Source organism: Rousettus aegyptiacus, unplaced genomic scaffold (genome assembly GCF_014176215.1).
Source record: "Rousettus aegyptiacus isolate mRouAeg1 unplaced genomic scaffold, mRouAeg1.p scaffold_m13_p_17, whole genome shotgun sequence".
In the NCBI taxonomy this organism is placed as follows: domain Eukaryota; kingdom Metazoa; phylum Chordata; class Mammalia; order Chiroptera; family Pteropodidae; genus Rousettus; species Rousettus aegyptiacus.
In genome coordinates this window covers 25,314,048-25,339,781 of record NW_023416292.1, presented here as the reverse complement: position 1 = coordinate 25,339,781, position 25,734 = coordinate 25,314,048, and the positions used below count along the sequence as shown (strand labels likewise).

At 67.4% G+C, this 25,734-nt stretch overlaps 4 protein-coding genes across 7 annotated transcripts in view; 3 read left to right on the top strand and 1 right to left on the bottom strand.

The window, feature by feature from the left end:
• The first annotated feature begins 932 nt into the window (after window positions 1-932).
• Window positions 933-16,248, top strand: ZBTB7B (zinc finger and BTB domain containing 7B). 4 transcript variants are annotated; one of them, XM_016135647.2, is made up of 4 exons: window positions 933-994; window positions 1,151-1,251; window positions 12,540-13,693; window positions 14,076-16,248. In XM_016135647.2, exons 3-4 carry the CDS (start codon window positions 12,546-12,548, stop codon window positions 14,539-14,541), a joined length of 1,614 nt encoding a protein of 537 aa, XP_015991133.1. In that variant the 5' UTR covers window positions 933-994; window positions 1,151-1,251; window positions 12,540-12,545; the 3' UTR covers window positions 14,542-16,248. The 4 variants fall into 4 exon arrangements, with proteins under 4 accessions (XP_015991133.1, XP_015991135.1, XP_036090740.1 ...); XM_016135649.2 differs by having other exon boundaries at window positions 952-977; XM_036234847.1 differs by lacking the exons at window positions 933-994; window positions 1,151-1,251 and adding an exon at window positions 1,259-2,320.
• Window positions 14,962-16,248, top strand: LOC118612875 (hapless 2-like). The gene has a single exon (XM_036234849.1). It carries the CDS (start codon window positions 14,994-14,996, stop codon window positions 15,975-15,977), a length of 984 nt encoding a protein of 327 aa, XP_036090742.1. The 5' UTR covers window positions 14,962-14,993; the 3' UTR covers window positions 15,978-16,248.
• A 12-nt stretch (window positions 16,249-16,260) lies between these two features.
• DCST2 (DC-STAMP domain containing 2) lies at window positions 16,261-25,108 on the bottom strand. Its single transcript, XM_016135646.2, has 15 exons — window positions 24,792-25,108; window positions 24,453-24,623; window positions 24,080-24,181; window positions 23,678-23,875; window positions 23,383-23,448; window positions 22,733-22,946; window positions 22,496-22,653; window positions 21,746-21,910; window positions 20,865-21,032; window positions 20,660-20,760; window positions 19,915-20,045; window positions 19,460-19,587; window positions 19,065-19,158; window positions 18,817-18,963; window positions 16,261-16,473 (listed from the first exon to the last, which is right to left on the bottom strand). Exons 1-15 carry the CDS (start codon window positions 25,057-25,059, stop codon window positions 16,425-16,427), a joined length of 2,160 nt encoding a protein of 719 aa, XP_015991132.2. The 5' UTR covers window positions 25,060-25,108; the 3' UTR covers window positions 16,261-16,424.
• DCST1 (DC-STAMP domain containing 1) overlaps window positions 25,012-25,734 on the top strand; it is a 13,209-nt gene continuing 12,486 nt past the window's right edge. Inside the window, exon 1 of the mRNA XM_016135643.2 lies at window positions 25,012-25,428. Coding sequence (XP_015991129.2) covers window positions 25,368-25,428 — 61 coding nt within the window. The 5' untranslated portion in view covers window positions 25,012-25,367. The remainder of the gene's footprint in view (window positions 25,429-25,734) is intronic.

Below are 25,734 nucleotides of genomic sequence, written 5' to 3'. Positions count from 1 at the left end.
GCATCGGGCACCGGCTGGAGCGCAGCGGCTGCTGGTCCGGGGCGCCGGTCCCTCCCCGCGGGGCGCAGTCACGCGTGGGGAGGGACGCAGGGTGCCCGCAGCCCCAACTCCCTGCTCCCTCTGAGGGGGGTAGGGTGGGGCGTAGGAGCTGAAGCCCGGGGCCTGCTGGCTCCTCCTACCCCTACCTCCCGGGGCCCTGACCTGATTATAGCCCCTCACGGGACCCCCTCCCTCGGTCCCCTAAGATCCTGCCTCATCCCCACCTAGCCTATCTTTCACCTCTCATACCCTTCCCTCCCAAGGTGCTGACCCTACAGAAGCCCCTCTTGGAGGAGTAGGAGCCCTTGATGGGGGTGCCCGGTGCCCCGGCCGCTGCGGACACTACCCCCCTCCCCCTTCCCCTCCTCCAGGTTTCAGGCCAGCCCTCGGCTCCGCCCCCTCCCTGGCGGAACGCTAGGAGGGACCCATTCGGGATGGGCGGGTGCTCAGGCCAATGAGTAGGCAGGGCGGTGGAGTGCAGGGGCGGGGCGGAGCCACGGCGGAGGGCTGGATGGGGGTCCGGGGCGGAGCTCAAGTTAAGGTGGACTGCGAGAAATAGGGGCTAGAAGAGAGAGAAGGGAGGGAGAGGGAGAGAGGGAGAGGGAGGGGGAGAGGAACCGCGGCAGGTGAAGGAAGAAAGAGAGAAGGAAAGAGGGAGGGAAAGGAGGAGGGTGGGAAAGGCTCGGAGAGCAAAGTAAGAGCTTGGAGGAAGGGAGCGAAAAAGGAGGGAGGGACCCAACTGCGCCCTGCAGGGACTGGCTGGACCAAGGGGTTGAAGTTTATGTCCTTATTGGGCGGAGGGAGGGGGGCCTGGGGGGGCGGGTGAAAAACCAGGAAGTGACAGAGGGTGTTGCTAAGGGTTGGGGGGGGAGTTTGGGGGGTGGCAGGGGGCGGGGGGAGGGAGGGGAGGGATGGGGGGAAAGCAAGCAGGAGGACAGGTGAGACAGCAGGACAGGTGAGGCGGGCCCTGAGGGGGGGGCGGGTGGGAGCCAGGTGAATGTACGGATCTCGGCGGCCGAGGGGGGGCGGGCGGCAGGAGGAGGCAGAGGGCTGCGGAGGAGGAGCCCCCCAGCAGAGAGCGGCGAGCGACTGACCGCGGCCTTCTGCCCAGGACCGGAGCAGGGCCCCGAGCCCCCGGGCCTGGCGGGGGACGCGCTTCTCCCCACACACTGTGCCTCAGCTGCTCCAGCCAGCGGACCCAACGGCGGGGAGGTGAGTGTGCCCCACTTCTGTCTCCCGGCTCGGGGTCCCCCAGATTCCAGACTACTGCAGTGTCCTTCGTCCGTCCTGTGAGTGGGACCCCCCCACACGCTCGCGTGCAGACCAGATTCCCACCGCTCCCCTTCCCAGCGCTTTTCCGACGCCGCGGCGCTTCGGACTGATTTTAACTGGCAGGAAAGGTAGAGAAGGAAGCACGGCCGCCCTCGACCCGGGCAGAGGGTCCCCAGAAACTTTCTCTGCACTTCTGGAATCAGACAGACGGGCGGCTCCGGGATGGAGAGAGGGCGAGGCAGCGCTGAGCGCTCCCCCAGTCTCCCCGTGACTTCAGGGAGAGACCCCCGACCCTGAGTTGAGGGAATGGAAACGCTGACGGACTCTAACTAGGACAACGCGCGCCCCCCCCACCCCGGCGCCCCCTGGCGCGGTGGGTTGGACCCGGGCCAGTTGCATGGGGGTGGGGGGGAGCGCAGGAGGAGCGGCGGCCGGCGGCCGGGGGGAAAGTTACCGGCTGGACTATTCGGTTCCTTGCGCTTCCAGAGCCGCGCTCTTTCTCGGGTAGTGGGGCTCAGCGACAGCCTCTGAGCGACATAGAACGACCCCTCTCTCCGCCGCCCCGCAAACCGAGTCCCACCGCTACCTTTTCAAAGCCAGCGCTTGTCCCCAGAACCCGAGAGCTAGGGTGGGCGGCTGGGAAGATTCTGCCTACCACCCGCCTCCCCCCACGGGCGCCGGCGCACCTGCCCCTACCCAGAGTGGGGGTCGCTACTGTGTTGTAGAGCCTACAGTGAGCGCCGCTGGCAGAGGGCTGCCATTCAGAGGGGTGGGGGGCGCTGCTTTCCACTTCCAGTTTTCTCTCCTCCCACCCCACCCCAAGTCAGCGAGCGACGTGTCCCGGCCAGAGCGAGGGGGGGCCGGGAGTGGGGGGGCGGCGTGGGCAGCGGGTTGTGCCCGGACACGTGCCTGCCCAGGCGCCCCGGCCTTGCTGGTGTTTGGAGAGAGGGCGGGTCCCTTGCCCCCCGCCCCGTACAACCCCCACGTATCAAAGGGCGGCTGAGACGTGGTGAGACCTCGGGGCGCCCTGGGGGGGGGCGGGGAGCCTGGGTCCGGAGCAGGGGAGGGGCAGAGTCGCGGGTGCTAGCTGACCCACAGGAAACGAGCGCTGCTGACCTAGTTTGGGACACCGGAAGTGGGTGCTGGGGAGAGGGGGAGACCAGCAGGCTGTCCTGGCTTCCGGGCCAGGTGGCGGGCGTTCTTGAATTGACCCCCACCCGAATGCCGTGGAGACCCCTAGCTGCAGCAGAGAATGGGAATGAGTCAGCGCGGCTCTTCCCCCTGCCCCCAACTTATATCTGGAGATAGTTTATCAGGGCCAGGGGGGCCCGAGTGGGCAGTGAGGGGTTAAGCCAGGATGGGAACTCTGTGTTCCCTGGGGATGTATGTGTGTGTAGGGGGTGAGGCCTGGAGGATTATGGGGTGGCCTCCTGCTCCCCCACATGCACCAACTGGTTTGGTCACCCCTGTACCCGCCTGGCACTGCTGGGAGAGCTGGCATGGAGTGGGCATCGGGCTGGGAGGGGAGAGTAGGCATAAGGAGGTTTGTGCTGGGCTGGAGAGGGACGTATTTGTGACTGAGTTCGGGTGGTAGTTAGTGTTCCGCCTCAGTGGTGACTAGGGAGAAGGGCAGGGGGCTCCCCCTGGAGCAGCTGATGAAACAAGAAGAAATCTTTGTCAGTGCCTGCTGCCCCCGGCCCCCTGGGACCCCAGCTCCCCCAGCGTGCCTCTGTTACGTGGTTGCTGTGGGCACGGTGCAGCCTGCTGGCACCCCCAGACACTGTCCCCTCCCTTGGGTACCACACCCCCAGCCTTAGCCCAGGGGTCAGGAAGGGGTTAATGCCACCCGAAAGGGGCTCTGGGGAAGTGAGAAGGCAGTGCCCACTAGGCTCAGGTGTCAAGGAGAGAGGCCTGCTCTAATAGGGCACGCTCATCACCACTCGGCTCTGGTGATGTGCACCCCAGTGTCTGGGAGGCAGGTGCTGACCTCTTCCCTCATCCCTGTGGTGCCCCCTGGCACCCGGGGCCCCCAGCGCCTCCTGGCCTGGTGCCCGCCCTGGGAGGGCGCGGCGGGCAGCGGGGGCTGGGCTGACAATGCACCATCGGGCCCTTTGTGTGCCTGCACTTGGCACCCTGGGGAAGGGTGGGGGAGGGGGCGCGGCGGGCATGGGGGGCGGAGTGCCTCTGAGGTGGGGACAGTGAAGGCTGGGGGGGAGAAGCGGAGAGTGAAAGCAGGTGGGGAGGAAAAGGAAGTAGGTCACACAGGGCGCTGGTCCCCCGATCCCAAGCCAGGGCCGAGAGACCCAGCCCCTGACCCTATGGCTGTCCAGATGGCATCATGTTGCCCAAGGCACAGCCTGGGACTGGGCGCTCGGGGTCAGCAGTCACTGCCTAGGGGACTGCTCAGATGGAGGAGGCCTGGCCCGGTAACTGCCTCCTTCTCGGTGTCTTGAGAGACCCGGCTCTGGCCCAAGGCCGAGGCCCCCAGATGGGTAGCTACCGGCTCCAGGCAGGCGCTGCCCTGGGACAGAGGCCTCTGGGCCTGCTGCAGGGCTTCCTGCCTCCGGCTGCTTGGGTCCCTGACCTTCTGGGAGTTAAGGCTGCCCTGCCACCAGGCCTTGGGGCCTATGCCTGTTTTGCCCTAGGGCTGCAGAGGAGGGTGGGGGAGGAAGGTGGGGACGGATAGGACCCTGGCATGGGGTGTGCCTGCCCTGGCCTCTTCCCCCTCCTTCTGCTGAGTAAACTCGTGAGCAAACTTGACGTTTTGCCCGGACAGTTTGAAGTTGCCTCGCCGCCCCCCCCACCCCCAGTCCTGCCAATACACAGGCGGCCAGGCGCCAAGGCGGGCCTGGGGGACTGGGGGGGAAGGGGTTAGAGCTACCGTAGTCCACCATCAGGGGCTTCAGAGAGGCGAGAGAGACCCCCCCACACCCCCACCCAGCCAGACCCAGGCCTCGGCAAGCTTTGGCTGGGGCCTGCACACATCTGTCCCAGAGCCTTGGGGAGCCTGGGGAAAGTGGCCTCGAAGTGGAGCCTCTGCCCTCTCTGACTTCCACCCCCACTAAGGAAAGGCACCCAGCTGCCGTCTGGCCCCTGAGTTGCCACCTTTAATGTTCACAGGCCGCCAGGCACAGGGCTAAGCTCCCCTTAGCAAATTCCACCAGGAGACCAGAGAGGACTGCCCTCTGCATTCTGTCCCACAGCCCGGGGCGGGCGGGAGGCTGGTGGCCTTGGCATCTCAGCCGTCTCTTCTCCGAGGCTTCCCGGCTGCCGTGGCCTCGGCCCTGGAGGATAGGGTCCGCATTCGCGAGCATGGTTCCCTGACCTCGCACCTGGGCCTCAGCCCACACGTACCTCCCTCCACTGACCTTCCCTTGGGCCTGGCCCTGACCCCCGCAGCCCCTTCCTCTGCTTGCTGGCATCCCAGAACCACGTCGGCCATCACAGCGCCCCAGCCAGCAAATACTTGTACCAGATCCAGGGTGTAGGGTGCCCCCAGCAAAAGAGGGCTGGCGGCAGGCGAACCGAGCCAGTGAGCACCCCTCCCCCCAACAAACACACCAATTTGCTATCACTTGACATCACTGATTCCTCTTATGCCTCCTCAGGCCAACAGAATGGCAGGGGGAACTGTCTTCCCAGTCCCCGCCGGGCCTCGGAGTGGGGCTCCACCAGGCCCTTGCTTTAGACCTCATGTCTCTGGCTTCGATTTCCTTCCTGTTTCCACTGCCCCCCCTCCACTCCTCCCCACCCATATGCCCCTTTCAACAGACATCCTCTCCTCCTTCCTTCCTCCTTTCTCCCCCTTTGACTGGGAGAAGGGGTCCTCTCCCTCTGTGGACCTCCTAGTCGTTTACCTTTCCTAAACACAGTCCCCTTGGAGGTTCGTGGCCAAGTCCTCCCCACCCATCAGCAAGGCTCTGGGGAAGAGAAGAACGCAGGGCTGCTTGAGGGAACTACAACTCCCAAGGTACATGCAAAGTAATTGTGATGCATACCGGGAGTTGTAGTCCTCCTTGATCTCTCTGGATTGGGTTAAGTCTGGAAGCGTGTGAAAGCCAGGACGGGGATGAATTGGAACCTGGGCACCCTCCGAGTCCCTCCCACCGTCTCGCCGTCCAGTTCCCCCGTGTCACTCTGTACCCGCGAGTGACATCCAGCTCCCCCGCTGAGACGTGCTACCCATTCTCACCTTAGGGCCCCACCCAGCAGATGCCCACACCCTGCCCTGCTGCCCCTGGCAGAGACGAAACGGAGGGGCCCCACCGACTCCCTCCCTGTCCCCTGCCCTCTAGGCTGTTTCCCTCCTTTATGGGGATCAAAGGGCAGGCAGCAGCCCCACCCCACTCCCTCGCAGGCTGTGGGCACTGGGGCTCTCAGGAATTATGGGGACTCTGGTGCCCGAGCAAATCCTTGGGCAGGGGGAATGCGGGCAGGCCAGTGTCTGGGGCCGGAGGGCGACCGGGCCCCCACCTCAGCTCGCGGAGCCGGCAGCAGCTGCTCTCCAGGTGGTCCCCAGCTCCCGGCCTCGCTCTGTGCCTGCGAGGCCCATGTGCTGCCCCTTGAGGCGACGGCTTGAGAACAGGGTCTTGGGCTCTCTCTGTAGGACGGAGGGGCCTGGGCCTGCCTGGCTGGCTCCACGGCACTGGGTGACCCTCCCCCACCCAGGGCCCACAGTTGGCATGGGGCACTGGGAGCAGGGGGGCAGGAAGAACGGAGGGCAGGACTGCCAGCATCCTGGTGGGCAGGTGCCAGCCGGGCCGGGAGCTGGTTGAGGGGCAGCAGGCCAGCGGCATTGAGCCAGCAGCTGTTGGGGGGAAGGGGAGGGGACATTTCGGGGGGCATTTCTGTAGATCCCCCAGCCCAGCAGGACTTGGGATGGCCTAGTGATTTGGGGACACGAGGGCACCCCTCATTCCAGGAATGAGAGACCCCAGGACTCACTCGTTCAAGGGGAACTTCGTGGCCCACGCATCTCTGGGCTCCGAGCCCTCCTGAGTTGCCCCTCGGGCCCAGGCGGGTCCCACCCAACCGGCCAGGGTGGCAGCGGCTTGCGCAAGGGGTGGGGCTGGGCGCTTCCCAGCAGATGCCCCCTCCTGGCTCCTTCCTCTTTCGGCGCCCACAGCTCCCCCCATCTGCCCACCCCCCTCAGGCCAGTCCTGTCCCCTTGATCCCCCTGGCCATCGGGGGCTGGCATGAGTGCTGCCCCCTGGCCTGGTTGGCAGGGGCTGGCGCCCAAGCAAGGAGCTGTGGTATGTGAGTGGGTTTGGGGTGAGGCATGGGGAGGGCGGGGTGCCGCCTTGCCCAGCCCCTGAGGGCCCCGGCCCAACACAGGGTGGGGAGAATTCGGCCAGCTCCCAGGGGGGCTGAGGGGCCTGCTGGGGTCTGGAGGGCCTCCTCGTGGTCCGCCGTCACACCACATGCCCTGAGGGGCTGGGATCTGGGCACCTGTCACCCCTGGCACTGCCGATCCAGGGTTCCCCTCCTCCCTCTCCTGGCCACTGCCACCTCCTGTCCCTTCCCCTCCCTTCCTCCTCCTGGTCCCACCTCCAGCAGCCTCTCCCGCTGCTCCTCCTCACCTCCGTCCTCCCAGACTGTCCTAGCTCCTACCTTTCCTCCCGCTCACCTTTTCCCCTTTAGGACTGAGTGAGGACAGGCGGGGGTGGGTACAGCTGGGGCTTCTGGCACCACAGGCAGAGACTCTAGGCCCTCTCCCACGCTGCCAGCCCCTGGTAACCCCTCCCTCCAACCTGGGGGGAGGGGGGACAGCACCCAGAGGGTTAAGGCTGCAGGGGGGAGGGGCTGGGCCAGGTCGTGGGCGGCCCCTTTGAAGGAGGGAGCTGGAGCGGGGAACAGCCACCCTACCTGCCCCCCACCCCTCCCAAGCTGCTCCCCCCAGGGGCCAAGAGGAGTTGCTGGCAGGGACCCTCAGCGTTCAGGTGAGTAGGCCCTACACCGGGCTGGGAGAGCAGGCTCCAGGGGAGGCTCCGGGGCCTAGAATTAGCCAAGGGTCAGAGAGGGACTGAAAAGGAGGCTCAGAAGAAGATTCCAAACCTCCCCGGGGGGCTCAGGGAGCTGAGGTCCCGAGGAACCGGAGTGTGGGGGCGCTTCAGCGTCCATAGGACCCGGAGGACAGCGGAGCAGGAGCCGCGGGATTCCTGGGCCAGGACAGGAGGCTGGACAGGCTGGCAGGGAGCCGGGCTCCGGGGATCGGGCTGGGGTGTCCTCTGGGGCTGGGGGGCTCAGGTTTCTGCCGTCGGCTTGGCGGGTGTGGGGTTACCAGCCAGCTCGGTTACCCAGCTGGGGACACTGGGCTGGGGGGAGGGGGTGGGCACAGGGCAGACCCTGGCACCTTGTGCCGGCTCCTCGGGCCCTGAGGAGGGCTGGCAGTCCCAGGCAGACCCTGCCGGGAGCCCCGACGGCCAGGGTCTGTTCAAGCACCCGGCTGCCTGGCCCAGGGTAGGCACCCTCTGGGGAAAGTCCAGCAGGTCCTGAGCTGGAAACTCTGACGGGCGCAGAGGCCTAGGCTGCCCCCCCTCCCCACCCCACATCCGCTCCCACTGTACCCCCCACCCATCCTCCCCAACCGGCCCCCAAATTTTGGTGCCGTGCTTCATCCAGAAGGGGCGCATGGGTGCCCTGGTGCAGTCATCCCATGGCAAGACCAGGCCTCGGAGGGCAGGCCGGGCGCCTCGATCTAGATTTAATTCGTCTGCCCTGTCTACACCCCTCGGCCTGGGGAGGGGAGCAGGGATGCCTCAGGGAGGAGGCGGGAGCGGCCGGGGGAGGGAGGTGGGTGGGGGGAGAAGGGAGAGGCCGGGTGCTTCCTAGGTAGGGGGTCCGGGGACACAGGTGTGCCAGAGCCCGGCAAGGGCTGGGGCAGGGGAGCCAGGGATGAGCAGGGGAGAGGGGTCGAGGGTCGGAGAAGGTCGGGGAAGGCACCACAGGGACTAAAGAGGAGGCCAAGCAGAGGCCACGAGCCGGCAGTGGCTGACGGGCTGGCGTCCCCCACGGCAAGTGGGGGGCAGGCTGGGGGGCAGACGTGCCCATTCCCGCCTCCGCCATCTTTTATCTCCCTCACGGTTCCCTGGTGCCGCCTGCGAGGCCGTGGGCCCAGGCTGGTGTCGTGGACAGAAAATGTGGGCCACGCCAAGGTCTCCCTCGTGATGGGGGAGTCGGGAGATGCAGCACCAGGAATTGGGGATTTTGAGGGAGGAGAGGCTTAACCCCCACAGCACCGGGAAGCAGCCCGCTCCCCAAGCCTCCTTCCCCCTTCGCGGCTTGCGGTCTCCCTTCCCCGCCTAGGCCCCCAGGAAGTGTGAGTGCTGGGGGCGGTGAGGTTAGGAGGGGGGAAGAGGCATATGGGGGATGGGGAAGTCATGCACTGGCCTTGGAGGGGCTGGGTGGGGAAGGGACGGCTCTGAAGCCCCTCTGGCACCCCTGGGCGCACGGCCTCTCCCGCAGCCCTGCCGACCCGCCAGGGGCTCGCCTCGGCCCCTCACGCTGCCTCCCCAGTCGGGCAGTCCTGACAGCTTCAGCCCTGGGCCCCAGAGGCCCTGGGAAGGGGTGGGAGAAGCTGGGGAACTGGGATTCCTGGGTCCCTGCGGACTTTGGACTGGCCGCCCTATTTCCCCACCCTCCCCCTGGTCCAGCCACAGGCCAAAGCTCCGGCTTCGTGCAAACTTAGCTCCAAAAAAACAGGAAGAGAACCTGAGGCTGGAGTTGGGGGATAGAAAGGAGAAAGAAGTAAATGGGAGGGTTGGCTGGCCAGGGGTGGGGGTGGGCGGGCAGCAGGAGGAGGCCCAGGTCTCTCCATCACTCCTGGCGGGAGGATGTGGCAGCCCGGTTCTCATCCTCCCTCGCCCCGAGCCGCTGTACCTGAGGAAGCCCGGCCGGCCCCTCGCAGGCTCCCTGGCAGAGCCTGGAGGTGGGGGCCCTGAAGCCTGGCGGGGGGGCTCTGTGCGCCCGCGTCTCAGGCCCGTATCTATTTTCTCCGCTGCTAATCCTGGTTCCGCCTGCTGCCCCCCACACTAAGCTTCGCTCCCCTAATCCCTAGGGTGTGGGGAAGGGGGGCCAGCTTCCCCCAGCTGCCCTGCTCGGGCCTTGTGTCCTGCTCCTCAGCTGGCTGCAGCCAGCACCGTGGGCCCTGGCGCCCCCCAGTCCTGCAGGGCCCTGGCCCGCGCTGCCCTTCCTGGCCAGGGCCGCGGCCGGGGCCAGGCCCTTCTGGTTTCTTGGCGGTGACACACCCTGGCAGGTGCCCTGGGCACTGAGGGCCAGCTGATAGGGGCTCCACCTTTGCCCCCCTCCCGCCTCCCTTACCCCAAAGTCTTTCCCCACCGAAGTGGGGCAGGCTTGACTCAGGGCCCAGTTTCAAGAGAGCTGCCCACTGGCTTGGCCGGTCTAGCAGGCCTGACTGAGGGGAGCCTGGGGGGGGGTGGCGGGAAAGGGGGGAGTGATGGGGCGGGGCCCCCCAGTTCTTCCCCCTGCCTGGCAAACAGACGGAACAGACCTCGCCTGGTTCGCTGGCACAGCCGCCCCCCCAGCCACCACGCACGCCCATGCCCACAAGGTCTTAGCAAGAGGGGGCATGCCGGGCTGGGTGGGGACGGGCCGCCCTCATGGGGCGTCCAGGGGCTGAGCCCTCTGGGATGCAGAGGTGGGACGGGTGCCCAAGGTGGGGTGGGCATCCTGGCACCAGTGCCCCGCCCTGGCAGAAGGAAGGGGGAGGCCTCCGCCCCACGCGCCCCTCCCAGGTGATGGGGCTAGGAGTGCCCCCTTGGCCTGATTGGCAGCGGCGCAGTTCCCGGTGGCACCTGAGCTGGCATGGGAGCTAGAAAACCGTGTGAATACCCGCCCTTCCCACGTGTGTCCTCTCCGGCACCCCCTTCACTGCCACCTCGTGGCCAGGGGCACTGGAGTCGGGCCCGAGGGGTTAAACACCCACCCTTGCCCAAGCCCTGTGGGAGCTGAGTGGCGAACCAGCCAGTCAGCACCCCCGCCACGCTAAGTTGCCACAGAGACGAGGGGACTGGCCCTGGGGTGGGAGAAAGGAGGCGGGCGTAGCGGCGGGAATGGGTGGGGAGGGAGAGCACCGGGGTGAGCCACGTGCCTGTGGGCGCCCAGCCCCTGGCCAATGGACAGCGAGGGCAGCCGCACCCGTCCCCCTCTGGAGGGACGGGATCCACTTGGGCCCGGGAGGGTGCCCACGGTTGCTGCGGTGCCTGCCGCTGCGGCCCTCCCCGATTTTGCTCAGTCCTGAGCCCCGGAGCCACTGGTCACTTGTACTATGTGTAAAGTTACCGGCAGGGGGACGGAAGGGAGCTGGGAGAGCCCCCGCGTTGCCTGGCCCCCAGGAAAGGAAGTGGTGTGGGGGCTTAGGGTGGGGATAGGTGGGCCCTTCTAAGGGTGCCCAGGTGCAGCTCACACACAGGGACAGGTACGTGGGGGCCGCTCCCTCGAGGCGTCCGTGCCGGGGTCCCGGCGTTTCGGCGAAGGTGGCCGGCTGGGAGGCAGGCCGAGACAGAGGAAATCTGTGGCCCTCGACTCCACCAACGCCCCCACCCCCCAAAGACCTTTCCCCAGCAGCGGCCAGGGCCCAGCGGCCACTGGGAGTGGCAGAGAGCTGACAGGGTCAGCTGGGGGCCCCGAGGTCAGTCTTTACCACGGCAGCCGAGGAGCCCGCCTCCTGGAGAAAGGGAGCGACTTATCCAAGGTCATGTGGCCAGCAGTGGCCTGACTCTCTAGGGGCGAAGGGAGGGCCGGAGACAGGCCTGTCCCCAGGTCATTTTCCCAGCAGAGGCCACCTGTGCGGTGGAATCTGCCCTCAGGCGAGGCCCTACTTCTCCCTCCCGAGGCCAGAACATTTACTGAGTCCCTACTGTGCGTCAGGCACTGTGCCACACTAGGTCTCATTTAACCCAGTCACCAGCACCCCAGGAGTCGGGCAGAAGGGTCCGCTAGGACCCACGAGGAAGGAGATCCAGAGATTAAATCATTCACTTAAGGTCACAGCGCTAACGAGCGCAGAGCGAAGATTCAAACTCGAGCCTGGCTGACTCGACAGCCCAGGTCTTTCCAGGCCCGGCTGGTCTCCAGTTGCTCCAGACCCACCAAATGTCAGGGCTGAAGGGCTGAGCCCTTGGGACTTCCACCCCCGCCCCCTCCTGCAGCTGAGGAGATAGAGGCACGGAGAAAAACGACTTGCCCAAGGTCACTCAGCGAGCTAGCCGCAGCGCCAGGACCAGGAGCAGCTCTCCCCACCTCCAGGCCAGACTCACTCCCCCGCCCGTCCCCCACCGCCAGCCTTGGGGCCTCGGGAGGGAAAGCACAGAGGTCGGGAGATGGACCTCTGGAGAGGGGGCTCCCCTGACCGGCCAGGAATGGGCAGCGAGAGGTGGTGGCAGCAGAGGGGTGGGACTGGAACTTGGCCTATTGGCAGTGGGGGAGGGGGCGGGGACGATGCTTATCTGTGCGGGGCAGGAAGCACCCGCGCCAGCCAGCGACACCCCAGCAAAGGCAGCGCTGGCTGCTCCTTGGCCTTATGGGGGAGGGGAGCCCACGTGTGTGTGGGGGGGGCTGGGAGCTGTTTCCCTTTTGGCTTGAAGAAGGGGGCATCCAGAAGGGGACTGCACTTTTCGTGGAGGGGGAGGGCCAGGAGGAGGAGTTGGGAGCTGCCCAGGGCACCCAGTGTGCTGGGCAGGCGGCTCCCGTTGAAGCCCCTGGCGGGACCTCGGTCCCGCAGGAGTCTGAACTCTCACTGGCCCCTCGGCGGGCTGTGAGGAGGCTCCACGCGGACTGCTGCCCCACCCTTCGGGTGGCAGGCCGGCTGCCACAGCCACCCAGAGTCCCTCAGCCAGTTCTTCGTGAGGCCCGAAGCAGGGCCCGGCATCCTCTGTCCTTGTCCCCTGCTTCTTCTAGAGGACAGAAAGGAGGGGGACAGGTGGAGCAGATGGGCTGGCGGGGGGGGCCAGAGTCAGCCCCCCACCCCCCCGGGCTGCAAGGCCGGCCGGCGGCCTGCGCTGCGCTGGCTGGAGCCCTGCTCTGTAAAAGTCACTTCCCCTGTCTACACCTCAGGTTCCTTGTCTGTGACATTGTGATCCTTGTGATGTTGTGGAAGAGCAAACAGGTATCGAGAGCTTCCAGAAGTATCTGGCGTGCAGTCCCCATCCATAAGCGCCCGCCCCCCACAGGGCCGTGCTCCTAACCTCCCCTCTGCTTGACCCCTGCAGGAAGAGATGGGGAGCCCCGAGGACGACCTGATCGGGATTCCCTTCCCGGACCACAGCAGTGAGCTCCTGAGCTGCCTCAACGAGCAGCGCCAGCTGGGCCACCTGTGCGACCTCACCATCCGGACGCGGGGCCTGGAGTACCGCACGCACCGGGCCGTGCTGGCTGCCTGCAGCCACTACTTCAAGAAGCTCTTCACGGAGGGCGGCGGCGGAGCGGTCCCCGGGGCCGGGGGCGGCGGGCCGGCCGCCGGGGGAGCAGGGACCGGCGTGTGTGAGCTAGACTTCGTGGGGCCAGAGGCTCTGGGCGCCCTGCTGGAGTTCGCCTACACGGCCACCCTGACCACCAGCAGCGCCAACATGCCGGCGGTGCTGCAGGCGGCGCAGCTGCTGGAGATCCCGTGCGTGATCGCTGCCTGCGTGGAGATCCTGCAGGGCAGCGGCCTGGAGGCTCCCGGGCCTGACGAGGACGACTGCGAGCGCGCCCGCCAGTACCTGGAGGCCTTCGCCACGGCCACGGCCTCGGCCTCGGCCTCGGGAGTGCCCAACGGTGAAGACAGCCCTCCGCAGGGGCCCCTGCCACCACCGCCACCGCCACCGCCTCGGCCCGTTGCCCGCCGGAGCCGGAAGCCCCGGAAAGCCTTCCTGCAGACCAAGGCCCGGGCGAACCATCTCGTGCCGGAGGTGCCCGCTGGGCCCACCCATGCCCTGACCTATGAGGAGGAGGAGGTGACAGGCAAAGCGGTCAGCACTCAGGGCAGCTACAGCCCTCCCACAGGGACTGCCTCCTCGCCCCAGGGGCCCCTGGGCTACGAGCCCTATGAAGCTGAGGAAGAGGAAGAGGAGCTGGCGTACCCCCAGACCTACGGGCTGCCGCAGGGCAGCGGGCCCCCGCTGTCCCCGGAGGATCTGGGCTCAGACGAGGATGCCATCGATCCTGATCTGATGGCCTACCTGAGTTCCCTGCACCAGGACGCCCTGGCACCGGGCCTGGACGGCCAAGACAAGCTGGTGCGCAAGCGCCGCTCCCAGATGCCCCAGGAGTGCCCCGTCTGCCACAAGATCATCCACGGGGCAGGCAAGCTGCCCCGCCACATGCGGACACACACGGGCGAGAAGCCCTTCGCCTGCGAGGTCTGCGGCGTCCGCTTCACCCGGTGAGCGCCAGGGGGCAGGGGCTGTGGGGGGAGTGTGAGGCCCGGGGAGGGGGCAGGTGATCCTGGGGGGGCAGGGGTCATGGGGGGGGAGTGAGGGACCTGAGGGGGAAGGCAGGTGATCCTGGGGGGCGGGCAGTTACTACAGGGAGAATAGGGAGAGCAGGAGAAAGGTCACGTGGGGCGGGGGGCAATGGGTCTGGGGCATGATAGATTCTGTGCCCAGCTCTGCAGTCGTCAGGGCAGGTGATGGCTGGGCCACTGAGCTGGGGCGATAATGGGGGAACAAAAGGCGAGCGAGGCAAGGCCTGGGAACCCGGCTGGGGGGGCGGAGCCTGGGACCCCACTCTGACCGCGCCGCCGCGCCCCGCGCCCGCCCCCGCAGGAATGACAAGCTGAAGATCCACATGCGGAAGCACACCGGGGAGCGCCCGTACTCCTGCCCGCACTGCCCAGCCCGCTTCCTGCACAGCTACGACCTCAAGAACCACATGCACCTGCACACGGGGGACCGGCCCTACGAGTGCCACCTGTGCCACAAGGCTTTCGCCAAGGAGGACCACCTGCAGCGCCACCTCAAGGGCCAGAACTGCCTGGAGGTGCGCACGCGGCGCCGACGCAAGGACGATGCGCCTCCCCACTACCCCCCGCCCTCCGCCACCGCCTCGTCCCCCGCTGACCTCGACCTCTCCAATGGCCACCTGGACACCTTCCGCCTCTCTCTGGCTCGATTCTGGGAGCAGTCAGCCCCCACTGGGCCCCTGGCCTCCACCCCGGGGCCCCCCGATGACGACGAAGAGGAGGGGGCACCCACCACGCCGCTGGCTGAAGGTGCCATGGAGTCCTCTTAAAGAGGGACGAGTGGCCAGGCCGGAGCGGCGCGAGGCGGGGCCTCCCATGCCAAGCAGCGGGACAGGCAGAGCCACGGTCGGCTTCGGAAGTCAGCCCCTCCCCTGAGCCCTCATTCCAGTCCCCAGATGAGAAGGTTTTGGGGCAGAGGCTCCCCAGATCGGGGTGAGCTCCCAAGGAGTGATCCATATATCATGTATATATTTACAGCTCTATTGCAAAGGTGGGGTGCCTGCCCCCAGCTGCTCCTGGGGAGTAGAAGCAATAATGTATTTGATTTGTGGGGTCCCTCTTCGGCTATGCGGGTTTCTAGGGGGCTAGGGGGCTTGGGACCAAAGCCTTGCCCTGCCCCCATGCCCCTTGGGGTTTTGGCTGTGTAAGGGGGTGAAGGACTGCCCCTCCCTTCTGAGACCCCTCCTTCCTGGTTTCTGTTCCCTTTTCCTGGCAGTGAATTATGCAAGGGGGGGGGGGCGGCAGAGGAAGGGCAGGTGGCGGAAAGCGAGGTAGAAGCTTGAATGACCAGGGGACTGGGCCTGTAAGGAAGGAGCCATCCCAGTCCCCCTCCGCCCTGCTCCGGGCGCTGAGTCATGGGGTCCTGGAGCAGAAGGGGGCGGGGTGGCCTGATTGGCTCGCCTGCCCCTGGGGGCAGCGGGAGGGGCCCCGCCCAGCTAGGGGTGCCGCTCGCTCGGCTGTTCTCCTCCCCGGCCCTCCCCTCCCCTCCCGAGTCCCCAGGCAGGGAATGTCTTGTTCCCGCCGCTCCCTCCCCGGGGCCAGAGGGCAGGGCGGGCTGGGCGGTGTCCTCGCCTCCTCCTCCCCCCACCTCCTCCCCGCCCAGGTGCGAGCCGAGCCGCCACCACCGCTGCCGCCCCTGACTCACGCCGCCCCCGGGCTGGCGCGGCGCGGGGCGTGGGACGGGGTGAGGGGTTGGGGGAGCCGGCGCCACCTGGCGGCCGTGCCCCGCGCGCACGGCGCCCCCGGCGGCCGCTGGGCCCCGTCCCGCTTCACCGCCCCGCCGCCGGCCTGCGGGCCCCCTTGCCGAGGCTGCGGGGGAGGGGCGCTCGCCCGCCGGGCTCCCTCTGGGTCCGGGCGGGTCGGGGAGAAGAACCGCCGCCCCCTTCTGTACATAGCCTCCTGTGTTGGTCTGTTGGAATCTAGTGTCAGATTTTTAACTACCCAATTCTGCTGGGGGTGGGATGTCTCCCCGTCCCCTTCCTCGCTGGGTGCTGGACCCCCGTCGCGGCCTGGGCTCTGCCTTGCACTATTTCCCCTCCCTGGCCTGACGGCCCCTCCCCCTCTGAAAAGGGGCAGGTTCAGGGGCCGGGTGCTCTCCCTCCCTCCCGTGCACCCTCATGCCCATTTGCACAGCTGCCCAGGTACCCCCAAGAGTGGGGGGGGTCACAGGGAGGGGGTAGTGGGACCAGTCCCTGTATCTATTTAAAAAGTAATGATGTAATATATTGGGGTAGGGGGAGGTCCTGGCTCCCTGGGCTTCATCTTAGCATTTCAGGTGATGGGGGAGCCCAGGGCTAGGGAGCCCCGGGGCCTAGCCCCAGGGAGTGAGGACAGTATGGCCTCCCCCTCCCCCCTTGCGGCTTCTCCACTCAGTGCCTTATGGGGGGAGGCAATCCCCCCTCTCCTGCCCCCTCCCCTTCCCCTGCCCCCCAACTCGGTGTAAGCCACAGGAAGAAATAATAATAATTTAAGATTCACGCTGTGTCTACCTTCGGTTCCTTTATTTTGGGGTAGGCGGGAGGGATCGGGAGGAGAAGGTGGTAGAGACCGAGGGCCTGGCATTCCGAAGCTGGAGAGGAGCCGCTTTGGGGCAGAGGATTTGGGGCGGCGGGGTGGGGTGGGGGGCGCTGACAGACCGGGCTGCGCGTAGGGGCTACGGCCCCCGCTTCCCCTGCCAAAGCCCCTTCTCCTCATCCAGGTCACTAGGGAGGCAAGGAGGGGGCGGCTCGATGGGTCACCCACGTTCTGTTCTCACAGGTGCATTCCTGCCCCGTCCCCCGGGAGGTTTGCCTCCTGTTACTACCAGCCCCACTGCCCTCACAGGCCCCCAGGCACAGGAGCCGTGGCTGTGGACATCAGATTTCAGCCCAATGCGGAGAGGCCAGCGGGCAATGACTTGCCCAAGGTCACGTGGCTAGTGAGGGCAGAACTGGCAGTGACCTCGTGATGATACCTGCTCAGGGCTCACGCTGCCCCCTCTGGCGACCTAGCTTTGAACTTCCCTGAGACCTCAGGAGCCTCTAGAAAAGAAGCCGCCCCTCCCCTCTCCTCTGGCCACTATCCCAGGCCCCTCCCCTGGAATGTGCCCACTGGACACTCTGCGGAGTGGAGGGGAGGCTGCTCGCCTCTGAAACCCCCCGGCCGATGGCTGGGGTGGCAGCTGTCTCCCGGGCCTGCCGGGTGCCCAGCCACACCCTTCCAAGGTGCCATCCCACACCCACAGCCCCTTGAGGGACGCATCCAGCTCTGGCCTTTCAATCCTCGGCCTCCCTGGCCCTAAGCCCTTCACCTCTGCACCCTCCACGTCAGCCACTCACTGGGTTTATCCCAGAATTCTCCTTGCCTGTGCCTCATCCTCTCTGTCCTTCCTGGCCACTGTCCGTGCCCCAACCCCTCACTCTGACTCAGACCCTGGACTGCCCCTGGGGCCTCAGGCCCTTCCCTTCCCCAAGGCCGGTCATCTCAGACACCCTTCCCGAAGACACCCCAATCCTCCATCCTGTGCTTCCCCGACCACCCGGGGAAAGAAAGCCTTCACCCCTCGAATCCTGCTCCTGGCCACCGCACTAGCCCGAGCAGAGCACACGACCAAGCACACGGGTCAGCCGTTCCGGGTTATGAGCTTCGACATCATCCGGGCCTTTCATGCCCCTGGAAACCGCTTGACTTCCCGTCTCGGCCCCTTGGCCCGCTCCCCGAGGCAGGTATTTCACCCTCCGCCACCCACTGCTGGAGACCTGTACCCCACTCCCAGCTCCTCTTCTGCTCTCCGCAGGTGCCCTTTCCTCCTATTCCCCAGGAGACGAGGCCAAGGGACCTGAGCCAGCGGGCTGCATTCTGCCCAGGGGGATGTGCCTCTCGCCTCCTGCCCAGGCAGAGCCCTGCCCACCTGGCCCCAGATCCCATCTCTCCGGCAGCCCTCTCGTTCCATCTCCTAAAGCCTCAAATCTCCCTGTCCTGGGAAAGCAAACCCTTTAGTGCTCGGTCCCCTGGGAGCTGTGCTGCTGGGTGAAGCCTCCTCTCCACCCTCCGGCATTCTGGCTCTAATGACAGCAGTGATAACTCACAAGAGAACTCTCAAACTTCTTGCGACAGTGATCCAAGCCTCGTCCTGTCTCTGAGTCCTTTCTCTCAGTCCCCCCTCAACCCGTTACGGTCTGGGCCTTCCCATTGGCACAAAAAAAATGTCCGCACCAGCCCCTCCCATGATCTCTCCAGCACCAAAGTCAGCGGCCTTCAGCCCTCAGCCTGCTTGAAGTCTCGCAGCCTCCTCTCCTTTCCCTCGCTCTCTGCCGCACCGGAGCCTCTGCTGGCCCCTCCTCAGTTTGTGGCTGAGCCCCTCTCCTCGCCTGCTGTGCTCTTAAGTCTCTAAGTCAACAACCCCCCAAATAAACCTGGGCCCAGAGCTCTCTCTAACTGCTCCCTGGGGCATCTCCAGCTGGGTCCCTACAGACACTTAGAAGTCCTCAAACCCGGCCATTCCTCTTTCCCAGGCCTGTCCCTCCTCCCAAGCATAAAAGGCCAGTCTGAACTAAGACAGCGTCCTCTCTGCCCTCTGAGCTGATGGTCCTAGAACACAGTTATGGACCCGGCACTTCCTGACCAAAGATCTTCGGATGGTGAGTCAGGCCTTGCCTGCCCCTCCCCACTTTGACTTCCGCCCCCTTGTCCTCTGAGGCGCCCACCCAGAAGCCCCTCCGGGGCCTCATGTTCTGCCCGCTCGCACAGGCCCCCCTGCACGCTCCCCTCCACTCTGCACCTTAACAAGCCCTCCTCCTCCTCCTCAGCACCCCCAGAGCCTGCTTCACGCCTCCACTGGGGCGCTCACCACACTGCTGTCACTTAGCTCTTTGACTCACTCTCTGCCACCCCCCGCATTGGGTAGTCTCTGGGGTGCTGACCCGGGGTGGGGGGGGCGGGCTGGGCACACCTCCACGCCCTCCCCCCTTCGTCCCTGGCTCCAGCTCTAGCAGAGGGCCAGGCACCCCACGAGCCCTTCGTAAAGGTGCCAGGACAGGCCGAAGCCCCAGCCGCTCTCCGCTCACCTGAGCTCAGGGCCGGACTCGGACCCGGAGGACACGAGGGTCCCCAGCTTGTCCTCCAGCTGCTGCCGCAGGATGCCCTCCTGGGCAGGGCCCTCCCTTCGTGCCGCAGCTAGCCACAGCCGGGGGCCCTCCTCGTCACTGGAGTCCCTGGAGAAGCCTCCCCTCTCAGTGGCCCGCAGAGGTCCCGGGGGAGGGGTGGCTGCTCCCGCTGCCCCCGTGGACTCCGGCGGCCCCAGCTTGGGACTCACAGCTCCAGGTCCAGGCCGCCCTGGTAGGAGAGAGGAGATGCACACACGGAGCAGGTGTTGTCCAGGAGGCCGTAGCAGGTGCGGCAGAAGAGACCTGGGGGAGGCCGGGAGGGAAGGTGACTCGAGCGCAGCCACCCCCCACTGCGCTCCGGCTTCCTCCCCCAGCCCACCCTGGGGCGACTGTCCGTGTCCCGCGGAGCAGACTAGGGAATTTGCACATCAGTGCTGCTCCCGTGTGGGAGCATTAAGGTGAGCTGAGGGTCCATGTAAGTGAAAGATGCATAGTAATGAAGGGAAGGAGGCAAGGGTGAGTCCGGAGGGGCTCCCCGTCCCCCCCCCCGCCCCCCCCCCGTGGGCGAGTCCAGCAGGGAGGGGCAGTCTGCCAGGAAGGTCACCTCGGCAGCCGGGGGTGCTGCAGGACACGAAGTACTCCGTGTCCCCCTCGTCTTGGGGCTCCCCGCAGCCCAGGCAGTAGGCGGGGCTCTGCCCAAAGCGGCCGAGAAACGGAGCCAGGCAGACGCACCTGGGGACAGGGCCCGGACACTCAGCAGGCCCGCCCGGCCCGGCCCTGGGCCTCCCCAGCACCACCCTCCAGGCCAAAGGGGGGGCCTTGCCACCGTTACCCTTCGCCGGTCTGAAACCTCTGGCTCTGGCCCTCCGCCCTCCGCTCCCCACCCCACCTCCCAGGCGCTCAGCCCTCCTGCTCCCCCTCCCTGCGAGAATGGCGGGGGAGGGGCGCCCTCTCCCACCGGCCTCTGGACGCATGGGAAAGTCAGAGAGCTGTTCTGACCTCTGGCTCTTTTTCTACCCACCCTCACCCCACTCCTCCAAAGAAGGACAGTGGGCTCACCGCCTGGCCAGCACCTGGAGGACACTTGCGTGGCCCTGGTCAGCAGCCCTCCGCCTCGCCGCCCGCTGCAGAGCAGCCACCAGGCTGGTTCGGCGCCTCAGCAGCACGTTGTAGAGGTAGGAGATCCTCTCCTGGAGGCGGGGCCAGGAGTGGGTCCCCTCGGCCCTCGGCACCCGTTCCCACCTCTCACCTGCGCCTTCCGCCCCACTCTCCTGATCCCTCCGGGCTGGGCTCAGCAAGGCCCCTTCCTCTGGGAAGCCTCCTGGGCTTCCCTCCAGAAGAGACCCGTCTCCTCCTCTGGGATTCTACGGAGCTTTACTCGTTTTTCAGTCAAGACGCTTGTTTTTTGCAGTGTCTTTTTGGGAGCCTGTCTGGCCTCGGAGAGGAGCTGCGTTTGCCCCGCCTGGGCATCCCCGAGACCAGCACTGTGGCTGGCACACAGTAGGTGCTCAGGAGGTAATTCGCACCTTCCCACGCAGCCTCCTGGACTGCCGAGGCCCCGCCCCCCGCAGCATCAACAGCTCCGAGGAGGCTGCCTCGGGCTCAGGAAGCCCCGCAAAGGCGCCCCGCTTCTCCCAGCCCCATCTGGGGCCGGAGACCTACAGTCCAGGTGCCGTGCTTTGGGCTTCAGCTAGAGGAGAGGGGGCTGGGGCTGCTGACGTACTCAAAGCTCCCCCAAACCAAGACAGACCGCCGCGCGCTCAGCCCCCCGGGGAGGACCAGGGACTGGCTGAGGGCCGCGCACCTGCTCGCGGGACGGGTAGTAGGACGCACAGATGAGGCGCCGCAGCCGGCTGATGTAGCAGCCGCACAGGGTGACCACGAAGCACAGGCCGTACATGGCGCCTGGGGACGCAGCGGGCACGGGAGCCGGCAGGTGGGTGCGGGGCCGGCCACAGCCCCGCAGCCTGCGCCCCTCGGCCCCGGCGCCCTCAGGCCGCGGTCGTTACCGATGGCCACGTAACCGGTGCTGTCGGGCTCCGAGGGACTCAGGAGACAGCGGCGGGACAGGACCGTGACGTTGCCCTGCTGCAGGACGTCGAAGGCCGACACCAGGTCGCGGTAGATCGTCCCGGAGTAGCCGTTGCCTTCCACGGTTATGGAGACCAGCACGGGGCCTGGGGCAGAGGCCGCGTGAGGTGCGCGCGGCCGCGGCGGCTCGCCGGGCAGGGACGGCCGCGTCTTCTGCAGGGTGGCGGCCCCGCGCCCAGGCACCTGGCCCCCAGCACTGGCTCCGTGGTGCCTGGTCTGCCTGCCCAGGCCACCAGGTCTGAGTCCCTCCCCCGCCTCCACGGTCAGTGAGCCCGTCCCCCGCCTCCCCCTCCACAACCGCCCAGGAGCGTCGTTTTCAGAGTCGTCTTCGGTATTTGCTAAGCGCTGAGCACGGACTCAGCGGCTCCGCTTTTTCCGCCCGCCCTCTGGCTTAGGCTCTCTGTACCCCGGTGTGTCACGCTCGCCATCAGCGGTCTGCTGGGCGGTCAACACGCGCCGTCTCGTTTACTCCCCAGAGTGACCCAGACAGGCTGCTGCCGCGATCGTCCCAGTGTTCACGCGAGGAGAAGGAAGGTCTGGGGGCGAAGCCACCCTCCCGAGGTCACTGACTGGCACAGGGCCGAGCCCGGATTTGAACCCAGGCCAGTCCGGTAAGGGGGCTAGTAATTTTAACGACCCCGTTACGGAGTCGCCTTGGCCCGGACGCAGGGCTTCCCTGGCAGGAGAAGAGGGGCAAAGTCAGAGGCCGGTGAGTGACAGTGCCGTGGGGACATTCAGGCTAGGCCCCAGGCCTGGGCAAGGAGGGGAGGATGCGGGGGCTGGCCCAGGGGGCGCTCACTGCGGGCCACGATCTCCCCCTGCAGCTGGTGCCGGGCCAGGTCTAGCACCCAGAACACAGCGTAGTCCAGGAAGACCAGCAGCAGCACGATCAGGAGGTGCCGGATGAGGTGGAAGGTTTCCAGGATGTAAATGATCTGCTCCCACTGGGACAGGAAGATGGAGCCTGGGGGCGGGGGTGCGGGGGGCGGTCAGGAGGGTGCTCCCCAGTTCTCTCACCCGGCAGAGCCCAGCCCCGGAGAGGCTCCTGTCCTAGGCCGAGCCGGGCCGGGTGTGCCAGGTGCACCCATGCGGGCCCCGGGCCGGCAGGAGGCACCCCTCAGGGTCAGGGGCTCTGCGGCCAGGCGCGGGGCTCGGTGGCACTTCCGGTCTCCAGGAGCCCCGCTCCTAGGCCCTCCCTGACCCCCACCTCACGGGCAGCACCGGGCCAGGCTGCACCCCCACCTCCGCCCCGTGTCAGCACACGCACCCTTCCAGCCGCCCCCCAAACCTTCCCACCCTCTCGTCCTCACTGGGCATCTACCCCCACCTCTCGGGCCCCTCTGTCTGTCTGCTGCTATGGGGGCCTCCTTCCCCCCAGGCCAGGACAGTGCCCCTGCCCCCCTCCGCCAGCCTGAAGCTGCCTTAACTCCTGGATTGTCTCTCCCCAGCCTGGTCCCGCCCCAAACCCAGCCTGTGCGCAGAGCCTCAGGGGGGGCCTCAGGTGGGGCGGTGGGGCCGGGGGCGGCCCCGCGGCCCCCCGGGCCCTCACCGGGCTGGATGTAGTGGTTGGCCTCGTGGGCGCTGAGCGGCAGCACCGTGGGCAGCCCGGCCGCGGAGCGGACGGCCTCCATGCGCAGGAACCGCCGGGTGATGTAGATGTTGTCGTAACTGTCCCAGTTCAGGTAGCAGTAGCGGTAGAACAGGGCCCTGGCGCAGTGCAGGGGTCCCTCAGCGCCACGGTGCCCCGTGGCCCGCCCTCCCGCCCCGCAGCCCGGCCCCGCCTCACTGCAGGTAGAGCAGCGCCAGCAGCAGAGGCGTGGTGTAGCCCATCAGAGCCAGCGCCTCTCGAACCCGGTGCAGCTTCATGCTGACGGCCTCCTGGAGGTCCAGCGCCACCTGGGACAGGCTCCGCGATGCGTTGAAATCCACGGAGAAGTGGTGGGTGGTCGTCATGTTGAACTCAAACTCCCGCCGCACTCGATCAATCAGCTTCCTCACAGCTGGGGCCAGCGGGGCCCGGAGACGGAGGCATGAGCAAGGACAGTTAGGAGGGGACCGAGCCGTCCCTGGGGGAGGCCTGGCATGGCCCAGGGGCCGCGCAGTGCAGGCCAGGAGGGCGCCCCAGGGTCTGGGCCCACGGCGCACGGGCCGTGCCACCTGCTGCGGCTCAGCACCCGCGCCCGCCTCCATGGTGGCCTGCACGGGGACCGGAGACCTGCCCTCCCAGCCCCTGCGCTACACCTTCCCTCCGCCGGCCTCGGTGTGCAAGCCAATTCCTGCGGCGGGGACCCCGCCCAGGCGACCTCCCGACCTCCCCGGGGCCCTCTCGCTCCGGCATCCTCGCCTCGCCCGGGGCTGGGAGCAACAGCCACGTGGGGACAAGGTAGGGACCTCCCGGGAGCTCCGCGTGCAGCTGGGCTCAGAGGGGTCACTCACGGGTGCCTATGGTCCTGTGCAGGAACGGCTGGATGTACTTGGGGATGACGCAGAACACCTGGACCACTGCGCAGAGACCGCGCGTCGGGAGGGGCGGAGAGCTGGGCCTGCCTCTCCCACCCCCCTCCCCCTCCGCCCTCCTCCTGGCCCCACAGCCTTCTGGCTGCTCCCTATTGCCCCTGCTGTGGCATTGGGGGGTGGGGGCCGGCATCCTTACTGGCCCTGCCTTCCTCAGCCCCGGCCCGCCTTCCGCGTTTGCGGGCACGGCGCCGCCGGCAGGCCCCAGCCCGCTCACCGCTGGCGAGGCCGCAGAGCGCCAGCTTGAAGGGCACGAGCACGTAGCACAGGTGGTAGGCTTGCGGTATGGCCGCCATGCAGCTGTCCTTGGCGTCGTCGAAGACCCGCGCGCACTTCAGGTAAGGGTTGCCGAGCTCCGTGTTGCACACGTCCCCGATGTGCAGGAGCCAGTGCCACACGCTGCGCAGGGCCCTGGCTGGGGGCGGCGGCGGGCTGGTGCCAGGCGGGAGACCGCGGCGCGTTCTCGGGGCCGGGGGGGCCAGCGGTCAGCGGCCTGGCCGGGCCGTATCCCGGGGGACCAGTGAGCACCCAGGAGGGGCCCAGAACGTGCTGGACAGGGTGCGGGCGAGGAGACCGGGCGACCTTCGGACCCCACAGGCAGACGGGCCGCCGCGCTGACCTATGTGCTTCACACCGTCCATGATCGAGCGGAAGAACTTGCGCAGCCGGTCGGCCACCTCTTTGGCCTTCCGGGCGATGGCTTTAATCTTGTCCAGGGCACCTGGGGAGGCAGGGGCAGGGGCGCGGTGGGGTCCTCTCCGGGGACTGGTTCTCGCCAGTGCCCTGGGCTAGGGAGCAGAAAGGGGGGCGGCCTGGGCGCCGAGGCCGGGGAGGTGGCCGCTCGGCCAGTGGGGCGGGCCGCAGAGGGCCGACGTGGGCTGCAGCCGGGCGCCCGGAGGTTGGGGCCCAGTGTCGGGAGAGAGGGATGCAGCCAGCGGCCTGGACCTCGCGGGACGAGGGGGATGTGGGGGCCACGGAGGTGGGCGCCTTACTGACGAGGGGCTGCTTGGCCCGCTGAAGCATCTCGGCGGTCTGGTTCAGGGCCAGCTCCGCCCCGCAGGCCACGGCCTCGCTGGCCCGGGTGAAGTTTCTCAGGGTGTTGGCGCAAGGCCCTTGCAGCACCAGCCCAAAGGCAGCCACCAACAGCAGCATCCGGCCCTGCCCTGGGGGTGCAGTGCGGTCGGAACCGGGACCCCAGCACGAGGCCGCACCTCCAGAGCCCTGACAGAAGCCTCCAGCGTGGGTCCCTCTGCCTGCCCCGCGCCCGGGCCCCTCCAGCGACCTCTGCCCTGGGACCTGCCCCCCCCCCGCCCCGCTGGGTGCCAGCTCACTGGAGAAGGCCTGGGGCAGCAGCAGCAGAACGGTGACCCGGGCCTGGCGGGAGAAGCCCATGCCCAGGCCGAGGAAGGCAGCCAGGGTCAGGGTGCCCACCAGGCAGCCCCAGGGGCTGTGCCCTTCCGCCAGCAGCTCCAGCAGCCCGTAGGCGGTGGCCAAGGACAAGCCCAGGCTGAAGCCCGCCAGGCTGCAGACCAGTGCCCGCGCCATGCTCGGCTCCCCTGCCCCCGCGGGGCGGACACCGTCCCCCGGGACTTTGCGCATGGCTGCTGAGACCAGCGTTCGCCTGTCTCCAGGAGACGCCCACCAGGCTCCGGGCTCCTGGAATTTCTCACCGTATTCTGAGGTTCCAGGGGCTTTTTCTGGGTGTGCCTTGGAATTCCTTCCCCAGCTGCGAAGACGGGGGAGGGAACAGGTAGGCCTTTATTCTCCGTCCCCGGGTCTCGGAGCGAGGGATTGAAGCCAGCGGGTCAGACGCGCTGTGGGTGGGACAGGGGAGGCAGAGTGGGACCCCCGTCCGAGGACGTCCTTGAGGAGACTTCTGGAGTGAGAGACGGTGCCCAGGGCAGGCTATGGCCACTAGACTTCACCAGAACGGAGCAAAAGGCCAAAGGAGGAGACAGCCCCACACCAGTGAGTCCGCCGTCGGGCCCCGCCGTGCCCCGCACCCCGACCCCTCGGTCCCCTCATTCGGTCTCTCCTCCAGGACCCCCTTCCCCACTCTTTGGGGTCCCCGTGCCCTCTTCCGGCCGAGCCCTTTCTTCTTCTTTCCCTCGAGTCTGCCTCACCTCCTCTGGGATCCCCCAAGTTCCCGCTGCCCTTGTCCAGGTCGCCTCAGCTCCCGCCCGCCCCCCGCCCGCAAGCCCCTATGCCCAGCGCACCAGGCCCCCCGCCAGGAGGGCGGGGTGTCGGCCTGGCCGTGCTGACCCGCGTGCCCCT

Excerpts from the sequence above, each read along its gene's own strand:
- ZBTB7B (XM_016135647.2), top strand. The coding sequence starts at position 12,546 with ATGGGGAGCCCCGAGGACGACCTGATCGGGATTCCCTTCCCGGACCAC. Across the intron at positions 13,694-14,075 it reads TGCGGCGTCCGCTTCACCCG|GAATGACAAGCTGAAGATCC; the intron begins GTGAGCGCCAGG and ends CCGCCCCCGCAG.
- DCST2 (XM_016135646.2), bottom strand. The coding sequence starts at position 25,059 with ATGCGCAAAGTCCCGGGGGACGGTGTCCGCCCCGCGGGGGCAGGGGAG. Across the intron at positions 23,449-23,677 it reads GCTCTGCGGCCTCGCCAGCG|TGGTCCAGGTGTTCTGCGTC; the intron begins GTGAGCGGGCTG and ends GTCTCTGCGCAG. Across the intron at positions 19,588-19,914 it reads CTCCAGGTGCTGGCCAGGCG|GTGCGTCTGCCTGGCTCCGT; the intron begins GTGAGCCCACTG and ends CCCTGTCCCCAG.
- LOC118612875 (XM_036234849.1), top strand. The coding sequence starts at position 14,994 with ATGCAAGGGGGGGGGGGCGGCAGAGGAAGGGCAGGTGGCGGAAAGCGA.